This window comes from Thalassophryne amazonica, chromosome 10 (genome assembly GCF_902500255.1).
Source record: "Thalassophryne amazonica chromosome 10, fThaAma1.1, whole genome shotgun sequence".
NCBI lineage: Eukaryota > Metazoa > Chordata > Actinopteri > Batrachoidiformes > Batrachoididae > Thalassophryne > Thalassophryne amazonica.
Window position 1 is genome coordinate 69,531,984 of NC_047112.1, and position 17,488 is coordinate 69,549,471.

Consider the following 17,488-nt stretch of genomic DNA (forward strand, 5'->3'; position numbering starts at 1 on the left):
TTCACACTCATCACGTGTCAGACACTCGCTTAACCTCCAACACACACTTAACATACTCTTCCTTGAAAATGATCCCAACACCATTTCGCTTCCTATTCTCACCATGATACAACTTGAACCCACCACCTATGCTCCTGGTCTTACTTCCCTTCCACTTGGTCTCTTGCACACACAATATGTCTACCTTTCTCCTCTCCATCATATCAGCTAGCTCTCTCCCTTTACCAGTCAGACTGCCAACATTCAAAGTTCCAACTTCCACCCTTCGAGTTTTTCTCTTCTCCCGCTGTCTATGGACACGTTCTGTCTCCTCTTCTTCTTCTTCTTCAACCAGCAGTAGCCCAATTTTCACCAACATCCTGTTGGGCAGTGGCACTGGTGGCAGTCATTGTTAATACCCCCATCACACGAGAGCACAAATAGCATGAATTCTGTACGAATTGACATTCGAACGACATTTGAATGGGGAAATTCAATGGGGAATATTCAAACGGCAGTCACAGGGCAGGCATACCGCATTTGTGCTGCATTCATATTGACATTCGAATGACATTCAAATGGCATACGAAATGGCAACCCAATTAGGCTGACCGGGGGCTAATTGGATTGCCATTTTGTCATTCGGAGCAATCCGATTGTGTCGCCACTTCCTGATTATGCCCCCGATGGGCCCGACCCCCCGCATCCTGTTCAGCGTGCGCAAAGGAAATATTGTCATATGCAAAGTTGCGCACATGATGAATCATCATCATGTGCGCAAGATGAACATTGTGCAATCACACTGAATACACCGTGTGTCATAGAGAGACAGCCTGTCTCCATGACTCGTTGACATGCACTGTGGTCATCTGGACGGGGTCTAACAGCCATGATAACATGATAATACAGGTACATCCTCTGACACATGAGGTAGACTGACAATGGATGTGTGTTTACATGTTCATTCTGGACGTTATACCATGATCACAGGCACTGCACATCAACCCGGTCAGGTGAGCTGCGCAGCAGGTCAGTGTGTGTAGATCTCTGTGTGGGACTAATTCTGTCATGCTCCCATTGAATTTTGTATCGTTACTGCCAGCACCCACAACGTGTGTGTTACACTCCCACCCGTTCCCGTAATGCACCTGTCTAGTCTCACCGGCATCTGCGTAATGCTGACAATTTAAGCAAGTATAACACTGTTCCTGCAGTGTTTATTTTTAGCTGCCTGTTACCATCCACAGCGAAGTTCTGACCGCCCGCTCCCATAAGATTTGCGTTGGGTCCCACGGGACCCGGCTGGGCCCAATCCCAATGCAACCCTCTATCTCAGACCGAGCTGGCACTGTGACGCTGAGCATCAATTGCCATGTTTCACTGTGACATAAAACAAGTTTAAAAGACAAGAAAATAAAAAATGACGGCTGAATCTGCACCCCCCTGAGGAAAAGGAAAACTGTGGTGGCTGAAAAGGGTCCAGCTGCGCTCTGGACTCCAGGTGCGCACACGCTGATGCATACACATGGATCGGCTCTCGCTGGAGAGGAGCGCATGATTGATGTTAACACACACCTAAGGGGAAAACTTCAATACTGAAAAAAACTGGCCGGTGTGGCTATTTCATTTTATTTTATTTGAAATTTTTGCAGAGAAGCGTTGCGTAAAAGCAGTGCCACGTTTTGGATTCGAGCGTGCAAAGAGCACCGCGTTTCGTTGCTTTGCAGTGGTTGGTGGTGGTGATGCTGGCAAAGTATTTTTTTTTTCCTTAAATGTGGCACAACTGTGTAGCTATAGACGAATGTTCTCCACCCTTCCCTGCTGGCCAGTCGGATATCTGCGCCAGATGTCACCAGCAGTTTTACCAGCTCCAGGTTCCCGTCAATGATGGACTGGTGGAGCACCGCCTGAAGAAGTTGACATTGAATTTGCAGTTTGTCATGTTCTGCAGCAGTGATTGCACCCCGCTGGTGTTGCGTTTCTTCACCGCTTCTTGGAAAACCCTCTGCGGTGCAGAACAAGTCGACCCATCCGCCTGGCTCATTATTGTAGCTCGGCTGGAAGGTGTTGGTCAAAGTAATACTGTCTGTGGCCTAAAGCTGATAATCATCATCTTCCCCTGTCGAGCGTCTCTGCTCAATGCCACAGGTGGGTTAAGAGCAGTTTTTAATGTCTTTAATATGATGCAAGCTTGACACCCAGCAGTGTGACACAGCAGGTCCTCAAAAGAGTGGACCACAGCACTTGCCCTGCCACGCCCCCCCGGTTGTGGTGTTTCATGCTATGTTACTTTTATTCCTTGTCTTTTTTATTTTATTCAGTTTTTATTTTTTCTTGTTGAAAAGTTTATGTCCGCATTCGACCTGCAGTCTGGGTAATCAACCTGGATTCGGGGGCGGCTGCAGTCTGAATTGCGCAAATCATTCCAGCATGCTTTGCACCACATTCTGGGTATTCGTACACGGCTGTATGAATGTCTTGTACGAATGCAGCTTAAATTCTGTGGTTCGTACGGCATTCATGCTCTAGTGTGACGGGGCCTTAACCTGGGCCTTGACCAGTGAATACAGTTAGTGTACTGTACATTAGTAGCATAACACGTTATTATTAAATATTATAACTATTCACACAAGGAGAAAATAATATAGCTTACCTGACCATTTCAGTGAGATCATCTTTAGTCTGATGAAAACTTACCCACCTTTACAAAACGTCTGAAAATAATTTAATTCCTTATGTCCTGGCTGAAGAAAAGTCCACTTGTCACGCGGCAGTTTGGTGTGAGGTTACAGCACCAGCTGTAATCAGTTAATTGCGGCTGATGGATCGAGTATTTGCTGTTAACGGAGCCTCCTCTTCCACCACAGGCCACTTTGCACCGCAAGTTGGAAGACTCGCAGCATCTCATCTGCTCATAATGTCTCAGTCTGCACGTGATAAAATTATCCCTTTATCCACAAAACAATAAAATAAAATAATATGAAAATACTCAGTTTTGCCTCTGTGTTGAGTGGAGAAGCCGCAGACACTGTGAGTGCGCACTCGTCAGTATAAGTGTTGCACTTGCCAATCAAAAAGATTCTGCTGGTGATAATTAACTGTTCTGACACAGAAAACACCATGCAGCTCCGACCCAAACCACTCGGTGGAAATGGAGCTGTCAGTAACCTGTAAAAATCCAAAAATTAATCCATAAATTAATGGGACTATTAAAATAATGGTTCTGGTGCTGATGTCACTTCCTCCTTCTTCTCCAATGTGACTCGCCTGGAAGTTCCTGGTTTTTAGTGGCACGCAGTCAGTGTTGTATAAAGTACCGGAAAATCACACTTAAGTAAAAGTACAGATACCCTTTAAAAAAATGACTTTGGTAGAAGTTCAGGTAACCGATTGAAATGCTACTCAAGTAAAAGTCTTAAAGTATCTAGTATTTATTGTACTTAAGTATGACAAGTAACGTACAACTAAATGTACACAAGTATTGAAAGTAAAAGTACAAGTAAATGTTAATAATCAAAAACGGACTGATTTTTTTAATATTACAAAGTTTATCTAGGCTCGTAAATGACTGGTAGTTTTAGTCAAAATACTGAAAATTGAGTACATCACACAAAAACACTTCAGAAACAAGGTTTCAAAACCTAAACGAGAGTAGGCTACTCACTAGGTGTTCACAGGAAAGTTATTTATAGTTATTTTCATTGTTACATGGTGTTATCTTTTCTGTTGTGTTTTGTTTCATTAGGTTCTTTTTGTCTCTTTCTCTAAAATTGTATTGTAACATTATTAGTCTATTATTATTGACTATTATCGTCTATTATGTAGACTATTATTGTTTTTGCTATTATTATTAATATATGAATAAAATAAATTAAAAAAATTACAATTTGACTCTTACAACAATGAACGCTGAGCCATTAATTATACAGAAAACAAATCAACACAAACGTGCTGATGCGAACAGCTTAATGCTAACTTTAACATTGAAAACGCCATAGACATGCTAACGTGTTAACATCTGTCCCGTTTTTAAGTTATAAAATACATCTATCAACTGTTTCAGAAGACCATAACAGGTCGGTTTAACATAAAAATATTAAATATTACTCACAGACATATGCTCTTCAGGGTTTTAGTGGTGAAAACAATGACTCCACGAATCGTACATCAAAGCACTGCTTCGATCTGCGAATCACTGCTTCGATTGGTTCAAGGTTCAAAGCAAACCAGGTTGCAGAAAAGTTGATTACAGACCCGCTGCAGGTCTGTAAACAATGTAGAAATGATCATTTTCCTGACAAACACCCCCCCAAGTGTGCAATTGCAAAAAAGCCTGCCGGACATGCCTCATGACAAATCGGCCTGACTTCATTGCAGTCACTCGTAATCAGTGGTGTCTCTGGGTGAAAACACGACTTTTTTCGCATACATGTCAACCCCTTTGAGGGTCCACCTGTATAACCAAGTGAGAAAATCCATAAAGTCAACACAAAATCCTTATAACCTCCAAATCGCACCAAAATCAGTTTTATTACAGTACACACAACTGCATAGCGGTATCACATAACTGAGTTTTTGTCCACGTATGACATTTTGCCACAATGACATTAAAGTCAGGATCATTAGTATTTACTCCACAGTTGAATTTCAAACAGTAGAGATCTAGTATTCATGCATCAGGTTGAATTTTATAGAACTGAATGTGTCAAATTTTGTTATTTTTTACAGAAACAAGAAATGTGTGTCACCAATGGAAATACATTAATAAAATCATGAAAAATAAATCGAATATAATGAAGAAAATAAAACATACCTCAGAACTTCATCAAGTGTATCAAAAATTGCCTCGCCAGTGCCGATGTTGCAGACTGGCATGTCAATGATCCTCGACTTCGCCCCTGTGTTTATTAGGGATGGGTATCGATAAGATTTTATCGATAGATACCATTATCGATTCCGCTTATTGTTCCGATTCCTTATCAATTCCCTTATCTATACCTCTTGTGATTTTTTTTTTTTTTTGTGTGTGTGTGTGTGTGTGTGTACTAAAAATAGGCTTTACAGGTTTTCTATGTCTGCAGGTCAAAGAGCTTTTTCTTATTGTGCACCCGCTCTGTGGAACAGTCTTCCTGCGACCGTGAGGCAGTTGAAGTCTGTGGACCTTTTTAAGTCAAGCCTTAAAGCCCATTTTTATTCTCTTTCTTATGACTAGTTTTTATTTTTTTTTAATGTTTTAATCTTTTACTTGTTTTTAATTATGTATTTGAATTCTTTAATTTTTATTTGTTTATTTTAATTATTTTATGTTGAACTGTTCTATGTGAGGTGCCTTGAGACGGCTTTTGTTGTGATTTGGCGCTTTATAAGCCCATTAAATTGAAATTGAATTGAACAACATTTTATTGAGTCTTAAAGTAAATAAATATGAAATTGGTCACTGGATCCTTAAACGTTGGACATAATAAACTCTACATGGTGGATCCTCGATCTCTGGACATAAATAGGAATAAACAAAATCTGTAGTTTTTGTCAAAAGCATTTCCTTTCAGACATTATTGGCATGAATGTCTTTCCATATATCTGAGCTGAGCTCTTATAGCTGTGTTGTGCTGCATGTCAGCATCAGTTTAATTCATAAAGAACACAGGACGTCTCATTTTGGGAAGAAAAAAAAACGTTTTAGTCGATTGTAGTTTATTTTCTGTATTACAGCATTTGGAAAGAGGTGTCATTTTATTTAAAGTGGCAATTTGAAGTTATTAATTCCAACTGGACTCTGTCTCAGCAGACAAACGCACGGAACGGAGGACGATTCTCATTTCTTGACTGCAACAAGATGAGTCCCAGTTAGTGACTTTAATCCACACAAAAGCGACTTTTAATGGCTTTGAGAGGAGTTAAGATAGGAGTTTCTGAAGAGCAGCGAATCAAAGAACCAACGAACTAGTGGATCGAAGCATTGCTTCAATGACTCACGCATCAAAGTGGAGTCGTGCTGCAGAAAAAAAAATGGAATCAAATGAAAAAAAATATGGAATCAATCAATTCTGAGGAAAAAATTATGGAATCATGAAAAACAAAAGAACGCTCCAACACATCACTAGTATTTTGTTGCACCACCTCTGGCTTTTATCACAGCTTGAAGTCTCTGAGTCATGGACTTAATGAGTGACAAACGGTACTCTTCATCAATCTGGCTCCAACTTTCTCTGATTGGTGTTGCCAGATCAGCTTTGCAGGTTGGAGCCTTGTCATGGACCATTTTCTTCAACTTCCACCAAAGATTTTCTATTGGATTAAGATCCGGACTATTTGCAGGCCATGACATTGACCCTATGTGTCTTTTTGCAAGGAATGTTTTCACACTTTTTGCTTTATGGCAAGATGCATTATCATCTTGAAAAATCATCCCCAAACATCCTTTCAATTGATGGGATAAGAAAAGTGACCAAAATATCAACGTAAACTTGTGCATTTATTGATGATGTAATGACAGCCATCTCCCCAGTGCCTTTACCTGACATGCAGCCCCATATCATCAATGACTGTGGAAATTTACATGTTCTCTTCAGGCAGTCAGTTTTATAAACCTCATTGGAACGGCACCAAACAAAAGTTCCAGCATCATCACCTTGCCCAATGCAGATTCGAGATTCATCACTGAATATGGCTTTCATCCAGTCATCCACAGTCCACGATTGCTTTTCCTTAGCCCATTGTAACCTTGTTTTTTTCTGTTTAGGTATTAATGATGCTTTCATTTAGCTTTTCTGTATGTAAATCCCATTTCCTTTAGGCGGTTTCTTACAGTTCGGTCACAGACGTTGACTCCAGTTTCCTCCCATTCGTTCCTCATTTGTTTTGTTGTGCATTTTCGATTTTTCAGACATATTGCTTTACATTTTCTGTCTTGACGCTTGATGTCTTCCTTGGTCTACCAGTATGTTTGCCTTTAACAACCTTCCCATGTTGTTTGTATTTGGTCCAGAGTTTAGACACAGCTGACTGTGAACAACCAACATCTTTTGCAACATTGCGTGATGATTTACCCTCTTTTAAGAGTTTGATAATCCTCTCCTTTGTTTCAATTGACATCTCTCGTGTTGGAGCCATGATTCATGTCAGTCCACTTGGTGCAACAGCTCTCCAAGGTGTGATCATTCCTTTTTAGATGCAGACTAATGAGCAGATCTGATTTGATGCAGGTGTTAGTTTTGGGGATGAAAATTTACAGGGTGATTCCATAATTTATTCCTCAGAATTGAGTGATTCCATATTTTTTTCCCCCTCTTTTTGGTCTAAAAAAGTAACCGTTACTGAATGCCACAATTATTTTTCCTGATTTCTTATAGTGTTTCTTAAAGCCAGGAAGTTGCCATTTGAAATGACTTTAGTTTTGTGTCATGTCTGTGATCTGCTTTTTTTCTACAAAATTAAACAACTGAATGAACATCCTCCGAGGCCGGTGATTCCATAGTTATTGCCAGGGGTTGTAACTGTTCTGAGATGTTGGTGCTCCTGTATTGATAACTGGTGGCCCTATCTTAATAGTGGATACTAGAATGAGAGAGAGAGAGAGAGAGAGAGAGAGAGACTTTTTTTCATTACATGCTGCTGGAATGAGTTTGTGCCAAATGAGCATTTGGCTACAGATGTTCTACTTACCATGTGAGGGCTAATCTGCCATTAAGTGGTACATTTTCTTGAGCTGATCCACCATGAAAAAATACTTTTTATTGGAAATTCCAGCAATGAGAGGAGACTAAAGGCGACCTGCATAGCTGTGACCGATAGAGGTTGAGGTGGATAATGAGTTGTGTGATGTAGTATTTGACAAAGCACATACTTCACCTCATCTGTCATGTGTATTAATGTAAGACTGCTTGAGTCGCTCACAACTTGTTAACTGGGGTTCTTTTTGTGTATCTTGTGCTCATCCCCCATCCTCCTTTATTCTTTCATTTCGTCTCATATTGTACTCATTGTTTAGTTTCTCTGTTGTGCTTCAGCTTTACTGCCACACTTTCTACAGAGCTCTACCTCTTAAGGATCGGTCACACGGCACTAACGAAGGGCAACGAAACAAGAAATCTGGACTTTCATTGACTTTCATTGGCATCATTTAACCTTCGCTCAGCTTTGTTCCTCCAGCTGACGCTTCGTCAAGGTTTTTTAAACTGTCGAAAAATTTGAACGAATGCCGCCAAAAAACTCAATTTGTCCCTATTTCATTTTGGTGTCGTTCTTGATGGTTTCTTAGCGTTTGCTTAGTTTTTGGAACGTTAGCGTTTCGTTCGACTTCGTTCAACCTCACAAGTCCGACACATTGAACAAACGCAACGACATCTGAATGAATCAGTAACTAAAGCTTGGACGAGTTGAACGTTTTCATACAGTAACAATAGCATTAAGAACATTTTATCAATTATGTACGGACGTTTCAAACGTTTGTGGCTCGCCTGCATGTGGGTGTGGCCTTCGTCTGACACGGAGAGTTCCCCACTCACCTGAAAGTTCTATGAAAATATGCTAGAGGCTGGCTGCCTGCGGCAGGAAGCAAACAAATTCAAGTTTTTCCAAACTTTCCAGACAGAGGGATGCAGGCTACAGCTGTAGTGCATCTTCAGGCTATGCGCGCACGCACACATGTATGCGCGAACGCACGGCTCACTGACGCCTCCTCAGCAGCAAGAAAGAGGTACAGAAGCAACTCTCTGAAACAAAATAGAGATGTTATTTTTAACAATTTGCTGCTGTCGGTCACGTGATCGTGAATGTTTCGATTAAACTCATTCATTCATTCATTCATTCATTAAAGCATCAAGGTTAACGTTAGCTTCAGTTTCTTTTCATTCCTCTTTCGTTCCTTTTGCGCTCTTGATTCGCAGGCTATTCGCTGATGGGAAAAGTGAAAGCTTATTCATCCATCTTTTCTTGACGATTTGTGACTTTGTGGTCTTTTTTTCCTTTGTTCATGAATCATGCTACGCCATGTGACCGGGGCTTTACTCACACATGCACAAATGTTTCAGTAGATAAGGTAATCTTATCCTCACAGGTATACTGATGGCACACACCTGCTCACTGCCGTCTAATGAGAGCACGATCACCTGGACTCTCCTGCCTCAATTAGCCTCTGTTCCTCCTTCAGCGAGAAACACACACGCACACACACAGGAAACACACTCACTTTTATAGAATACACACAATACAAATCTTTCCCCAAGAGGACTTTGCCACTCCACACTCTCCTGCACAGCACTGCACTCAGCTCTTTAGCAGCATTAAATCAACAAGCCTACACCCACATACACGCATCACTACAAATTACACCGGGGAAATCTATAGGCTTTAATAGAAGCCTGGAACTTGTAGCTTTTTTTTTTTCCATGTGTAAAAATAGACAAATCTGGCTGCTGTCATGCTATCTTCACAGACTCTCATGAATCAACTATATATGGAGGAGGTGATGGTCTAGTGGTTTAAAATTGTTGGGCTTGAGACCAGAGGATCCTCTGTTCAAAACCCCACATGACCAGAAAATCACTAAGAGCCCTTGGGCAAGGTTCTTAATCCCTGAGTTGCTCCCGGTGTATCGTGAGTGCCCTGTATGGCAGCAGCCAGACATCAGTGTGTGAGTGTGTCTGTGTGAATGCGAGGCATCATTGTAAAGCGCTTTGAGCTACTGAAGCAAATGGAAAAGTGCTCTATAAATGCAGTCCATTTACCATATGTATGTACATCCAGAGACTGCGTTTGTGTGTCAGTTGGATTGTGGGAAACAGGTAGAGGGTTTGCTGTCTCATTGGATGTCATCTTGATGTTCAGATGCAGGTTTGTGAGGACGGTGCAGAATAGCTGCTGGCTGAAGAGAGTCACACTGTCTTATCCACCAACTCTGCACTGCACTCTGCCGCGCTGCCTATCGGCCTATTTTTCTGCTGGACTATCGCTCTGTCTGTCTACTTGGGAACACAATCCAGCAAAGTGATTACATTATGCATAAAATATGCTGCTGTGTCTAATTTTTTACCCCCCTTCTGTCTTCTCCCTTTAATTCTTCAACCCATATTCTTCCTCTCTTCCCCCTACTTGCTCTTTCCTCTCCTTCAGATCCGATGGGAGAAGAATATCACACTTGGGGAACCTCCAGGATTTTTACACTCATGGTGGTGGTATGTAAATACTGAGCTATCACTCAGAAAGTTCTTGAGCACTCCAAATGTATTCTTTTCTTAAGGCGCCCTGACATTTGCACGGCTTTGATCCGTGTACTTGCCTGCACGTTGTCGTGATGACCCCACCTGCTGTGTTCCCAGCTGGATGCTGTGCTTTGTTCCAATGGATGCCACGTGTTGTGCACTGGACACTGCTTATATAAAATAATTTCGTAGTGGATTAATCATTTTCTCCTTGAGTTGGCTGTTGAAAACACCTCTAATCGCTTCTGGAATGACGGCGGACTGTTCCAGCTGGAGCTGGTAATTATTTGTCATGTTTATATTGTAATAGTTTGGTAAAACAGTTGCATGTTCATCCCTCCTTGTGTGCAGCTGTAAAAGTATGTTTATAATAGATTTAACATCTCATTATAATCGTTCAGATGAGCTGCACTCTGATACGGTGCGCTGATGCAATCACTGGCACTCACGCAGTGTTTTGACTTGTTTGCGTAATGTTCATGTGACGTTCATGTAATTAATGCGTGATGGAGATTTTGAACATTTCAAAATTTACTTTGCGCACTTGCACAAAGCTGCGCACAGTTTACAACGTGTTTAAGACTAGTTTACTCTCCTGCACAGCAGAGTGCGTGCAAGTGTGCGGATCAAATCGTGCAAATGTCAGGGGGCCTTTACGTGTCCACATAGATATTTTCAACAGCTCACATTCATCCTGTAGAAGTGCTCTTGATGGTCTAAAAGAATGTGCAGGGGTTGGAGAGAGACCATAATTGCAGGGAATGCTAAGTGCATCATCTTACACATGTTTAAGTGCTGTACTTCTGGCGTCCCTCTGATTGACAAGTGAGCTAACTTCTTGAGCCCTGTTTTAAAAACTAAACTAAACTGTATTTCCCCCACCCCCCTTTAAACCACACATCTGAACCAGAGTCAAATTGTGGTCTGTCCAGTCAAAGTCTAAATCATGGACACAGCCTCTTAAAGCAAAGGTATGATGATGCAGGGTTTTTTCTTCTTTCTGCTTCTTTAAACAAACATGCAAATCTTTTAATGTTAAGTAAATAGCAGGTAATATTTTTGCATCTGACTTGAAGAATGGGGTCAGTGGGCTCACAGGCCGGCCTGCACGCTGTGTAGCTCTCTCTCGAAATTATAGACAATAGGATGACCAAAAGCAAGGTTCCCATTTCCAGTTGACAGCCCAAGAGGTGGAAAATCTGTTTTCACATGCAGACAGGCTGAAAAGCAAAGAGGAGAGAAGACAGGCTGTAAGAAGCACATAAACAAGGAAGGAGGAAGTCGTGCAGCTGAAAGGCTGCAGACAAAGAGGCAAAGCAGGCAGATAGGCAGGGAGCTGGAGTGGCTGGATCCAAAGCGTGACGGCTCGATGGCAAAGTGAGACCGTTAAGAGCTTTGACAGGCTTGCTTTGTTTGTCATTCATGCTGTCCGGTTCATCCCCAAAGCCCCCTGGTCAGTGTTGTGTAATAAACCCGGACATGCGGCTTCACTCGTTCTCTGTGGCCCTAGTGTGTGTTGTAATTGTGCAGCCTGTTGACACAATATATAATGATCCTTAAAGAGTCTGGCTTCTGTCAAACTGTCAACCCTGACTTGGACAGCTACCAGTAACACTGACAGAATGACATGCACAAAGTTTGTTCTTGTCTCTGCTCCAACCCGTAATTCTATGTGTGTGTGTGAGAGAGAGAGGGTGTGGGTGTGGGTGTGGGTGTGGGCTCGGCACCAGGCCTCCTTTGGAGATATGTAAACTTTGACACTACAGGCGTCATCTTTCCAAAAACTGACTGTTATTTGACTTTCCCCCCTTTATTATCTTTTGATCTCCATTCAAACAGAATCTGACCTGAGAGCGTGAAGGATTTTTGCCATCTTTACTTGCAAAAGTTCCAACACAACATTGAAAATATGCCAGTATGTCACATGCAATTCCTTCCATTTGCATTGAGAACTCTTAGAACTTTTATTTATTTAAGCCAAGAAAATGGTTAATTTGGTTAATTTTGTTTTCTGGCTTGATCACATTTGTGTATTGACCAGTCTTTTTTTCTTTCGATATAATTGGGTCCATACCATTGTGTATAATCTTGACACAAACTGGGGCTATGATGCTATTATGTACAAATGAAAGAAAAAAAAAATCATGTTCACTGGTGAATATCACAAAATTATATTGCACAAGAACTCCCTGCCAGTGTGTCCACCATTTTGAGACTGGACTGGGAACAACAAATACAACAACAACATGCCCCCAAACCATGTGTAAAGACAGGTGTCCACCACGGCAGAGCAGTAAGGCTGTCTGCTGACATCACTTGATGCAGTGAAAAGAGTTATGGGCAGTCAACTTGTGTTAAGGGTTTTTGACAGAATGATGTGCGCCCTTTCACCCCTAGAATTTTTTTTTCTTTTTTTTTTTTTGGCCATGTTTCAGAGAATATGAATGATCACAAAACTTTTTTTCCCCTCATGGTTAGTTTTTGGGTGAAGCCATTTATTGTCAAACAACTGTGTTTCCTCTTTTTAAATCATAATGACAACAGAAACGACCCAAATGACCCTCATCAAAAGTTTGCATCCCCCTGTTCTTAATACTGTGCGTTGCCCCCTTTTACATCAGTGACAGCTTGGAGTCTTTTGTGATCGTTGTGGACGAGGCTCTCTGTTGGTGAAGCTGCCACTGAATATGTCTTGGACTTTATTTACATCAGTTATGAAGAAATCGTCCCTGCTGTGCCGATTCTCCGGCACAGCAGGGACAATTTCTTGTGCTGCATTTGCTCTGCCGTACTGTTGTGACATAAAGGGAGCTGAGCCAAAAGGCAAAGGTCTTGATCTACTGGTCAATCTTCATTCCTACTCTCACCTATGGTCATGAAGGTTGGGTCATGACCAAAATAACTAGATCGCGGTTACAAGCGGCCAAAATGGGCTTCCTTAGGAGGGTGGCTGGTGTCTCCCCAAGAGATAGGGTGAGAAGTTCGGTCGCTCTGTGGGGAGCTCGGAGGTGTTCCATGCACGTCCTTCTGGGAAGAGACCCCGGGGAAGACCCAGGGCTAGGCGAAGAGATTTTATCTTCACACTGGCCTGGGACCGCCTCGGGATCCCCCAGTCAGAGGTGGTCAGTGTGGTCGGGGAAAGGGAAGTCCGGGGTCCCCTGCTGGAGCTGTTGCCCCTGCAACCCGATCCCAGATAAGCGGTTGAAGATGAGTGAGTTATGAAGAAATACAAACAGCATGGCACTCAATGATAAATCTACATGGCAAGCTCTCAAAAACTGAGTGACAGTGCAAGAAGGAGTGAGGAAAGCCACCAAGACACCCAGACAACTCAGAAGAAGTTACAGGTTTCTGTGACTGTGATTGAAGAAATTGTGCACAGTGCATGTTTTGCATTTTGTATCAGCAGTAATACAGATGAAGTGGTATAGAGGAGGAATTTATTAAAAAGAAGCTCTGCAAGTTTAGCTACAAATTGCCAGAAGGTACATCTGAGATGCAAGTCTAGATTTGCTCTGTTTTGGTGAAAGAAAATCCTTCAATTTCAATTTATTTTCATTTATATAGCGCCAAATCACAACAGAGTTGCCTCAAAGCGCTTCACACAGGTAAGGTCTAACCTTACTAACCCCCAGAGCAACAGTAGTAAGGAAAAACTCCCTCTGAGGAAGAAACCTCAAGCAGACCAGACTCAAAGGTGACCCTCTGCTTGGGCCATGCTACAAACATAAATTACAGAACAATTCACGGACGAATATACAAGAAATGCTATTGGTGCACAGGACAGGAAGATTGCCAACACGAATACAACTCCCATCTCTGCATGGAGCTGTACCTTAAACAGAGAGAAAAAACAGAATCAGGCATCAGAAACACAAAAAAATACTGTATAATTTGCCAGCATTAAACAACAAGAAAAACAGAGAAATACGAGGTCTGTCAATAAAGTATAGGTCCTTTTTATTTTTTTCAAAAACTATATGGATTTCATTCATATGTTTTTACGTCAGACATGCTTGAACCCTCGTGCGCATGCATGAGTTGTTCCACGCCTGTTGGTGACGTCATTCGCCTGTGAGCACTCCTTGTGGGAGGAGTCGTCCAGCCCCCCGTCGGAATTCCTTTGTCTGAGAAGTTGCTGAGAGACTGGCGCTTTGTTTGTGTCCGCGCGTCGGGACCTCCGTGTTGATAACCATTTGTAAAATCCAGGCGGCTTTTGATGGCTTTCAGTGGAGTGAGGATATGAGAAATTGTTTAACAGCTGGACATGTTCCAACTTGTCCTTAAGGCTTCCAACAGAGGTGTTTTTCCTGTGGCGGCAGCGAGCCGACGCTGCAATCCGCCCCGCATGTCTTTCATTAAAAAAATCTCCTTTAACAGTGGAATATCCAGATAAAATGCTGAAACCGACATCTTCTGAAACTTCTCTGTTCTCTCACGACGTCCTGGATCAATAGAGCCTAAAATGTGGAGGTTTTCAGCTTGAAACAGGCTGACGACGGTGCCGAGGGACGTGACTAAATGTATATGCTGGTGAGCAGGCCTCATTTAAGGGGAGGACAGCTGTAGGTTTAAGCCAGATTTCACATAGCCCAATCATATCTAAGTGGTGACCAATAATTAGATCATTGATCAACATTGATTTTGAGGACAGTGATCTTATGTTAATGAGACCCAGTCTAAGGACCTCAGTGGTGTTGGCAGTTGAACTGTTTGGTTTTAGGGGTGGTTCCAGAGTAGCATATATAAGATGCCTAGAAGTAGGTTTAGGTTTAAGACATTCCACGCGCATTGTAGGTAGCAGACACGAAATCTTTGCTATTGCTGGAACAACCACTGGGCCATCCTCAATTTCAGCATCATACAATATAGTAATGGGTATTAAGTTTAGAAAGCATATCCCTCTATGATTTTTATGGACACGACTACGGAAGCAGGCCACAATCTCAACTTGTTGAAATTCCCTCCCTGGCAAATAAACTGCACTATCATCATAGTGGATTTTCTGCACTAAATTCCCCGCTAAGCTAATGGATTCCACACCCACATTTGTCATAAGCCTTGCAGGGTCTCTAATCACCCGCTCCGTGGCCTGCTGTAGATTCCTAATGTTACCCTCCCTGTAGAGCTCTATCTGTGTTCGCAGACAAGATGGCGGCGCCTTCCCCAGTAGGGTGGAGGCCATCCGGCATCAGCAAGCCACGGCGGCCCCAGAATGAAGGCCAGTTATCAATAAAGCTAAAGCCTTGCTATCTACAAAACTGCGCCAGCCACCTATTTAACGATGTCAGCCTGCTAAACGCCTCATCAGTACCCCAGGAGGGAAGGGGACCAGAGACTATTAATCGATGCCAAAACATCTTTCTGGCAAGGTCACAAGTCCTCACTATGTCCATTTTTGTGACCTCTGAGTGCTTCATCCTGATATCATTGGTGCCAACGTGAATAACTATGTGACTATATCTCATGTCATGTTCCTTCATCTGTCTTCCCTTCTGCAGCATCAGCACCCTAAGATGAGATGCAGTGTCGGGAGCTCTGGCCCCAGGAATACATTTAATGTCAGCCGGTGTCTGTAACCTGACTCTGCGGGTGATAGAATCCCCTATCACTAAAGTCCGGTGTTTCGGTCTGGAGACAGGAGTGAAAGTCACTTGTGGGCTCAGAGAATTCACATCTGGCAAATCCAAGGGGGAGAACCGATTCACAGTTCGCACTGGCGAGTGTGATCGGGGTGCTACAACCGGGCACCAAGCCCTACGGGCTTCCTCCGCCTAGCCACAGTCTGAAAGCCGTCCTCCACAGCCGGCGTTTCTAAGCTGATGCTAATGGGCTCGCTAGCCGGCCCAACACTAACCTCATCTGGAGTGCCTGTAACATCTAACTCCACTGCGCTAAGAAGCTGCTCTAACTTACGGACACGGCTCTCTAAGAGAGCCACCCTATCTTCCAACATCACGCAGGATTTACGGAGGGTGTAAAGTAGAATTAGTAGTGTACTTTGTGCAGAAATTCAAGAATGTAGCCAAGCAAACACGAGCTAACCAATAATGGATAAGCTAACCACTCCTAAGGCTCACACAGACGCAGATAAATTTATTAAAATTCACAGCATTTGCACTGAAAAACTAACAGAAGTAATAAACAGGTAGAAAAGCAGCAGCTATAAAATACACTAAACAGTTAATTAACTAACAGGAGTGTAAAAAAATGAAATGAAAAAATGATGACGGGGGTCTGAAATAGCTAACGCAAGCTAACCACTAGCGAAAATGCTAGCAGCTGCTAAGATTTTACACAGGAGTAAAATAATTACTTAAAATTCACAACAGTTCAACTGAAAAACGAACAGAAGTATTAAACGGGTAGAAAAGAAACAGCTATAAAAAGTAACAACGGAGAGGGGAGGGGTCGACCTAGCTAGCGAAAGCTAACTGCTAGCGAATGCTAACTGCTAGCGATTCACAACAGGACTGTTGTTAAATAACGTTCAGAGTATATACAATTAATAACCAGAACAGTGCTAAACAGAAATAAAAGAAGCGTATACAACAGTGTGAAGTTCAGAGTGGCGTCACAGCAACAACCAATCCGTCAGAAGCAAGTTGCCAGATCCTTCCCCGCGCTACTCCACTATGAAGCTAAGAGTAGTGATGCAAAATGCAGAATTTACACTGTGCACAGTTTCTCCAATTTTAAAGTATTGCTATACTTCATCTTCCAAAACAAAGACGTCTTATATGGAGAACAGTTTTGATCAGGCTGTGATGATGAATGTGGTTGAAACTCTGTTCCAGGTAAGAAGACTTTATATTTTCTCAGTGTGTGAATGATTTTAATATTTGAAACAGTATAAGTCACAGCTGTATGAATGGTTGTGTGAGGACTTCACTGAAATTAGGCTGTGGGCCATGTGGAAATATTGTGTTGTTGCATGACCTACAAAAACGGTGGGTATGATTTTTGCATGATTTTATCAAAAATATTTCAGGAAATGTTCAATGTCTTTTCACACGCAATATCTTGGTACGTTATTAAATAATTTGGATTTTTCAGGGATGATTTTTCTGCTTTTTTTCCATCAGGCATCTTGTTGGACAGCAAGGGGCCTTTGAAGTAAACCTGTTGCTTTATTTTGTTTTATCTTAATTTTTTTTCCCCTTGAAAATCCTAAAGAGCGTATGTCTGTGAGTAATATTTACCTTTTTATGTTAAACTGATCTGTTATGGTCTTCTAAAACAGTTGATAGATGTATTTTATAACTTAAAACGGGAGCGATGCTAACATGTTAGCATGTCTATGGCAT

The 17,488-nt window shown here is 42.1% G+C and overlaps 1 protein-coding gene across 2 annotated transcripts in view; it reads left to right on the forward strand.

The window, feature by feature from the left end:
• Positions 1-17,488, forward strand: part of ssbp4 (single stranded DNA binding protein 4) — a 388,170-nt gene that overhangs the window by 81,140 nt on the left and 289,542 nt on the right. For both annotated transcript variants that reach the window (XM_034180216.1, XM_034180215.1), the window contains exon 3: positions 10,093-10,154. In XM_034180216.1, coding sequence (XP_034036107.1) covers positions 10,093-10,154 — 62 coding nt within the window. The remainder of the gene's footprint in view (positions 1-10,092; positions 10,155-17,488) is intronic.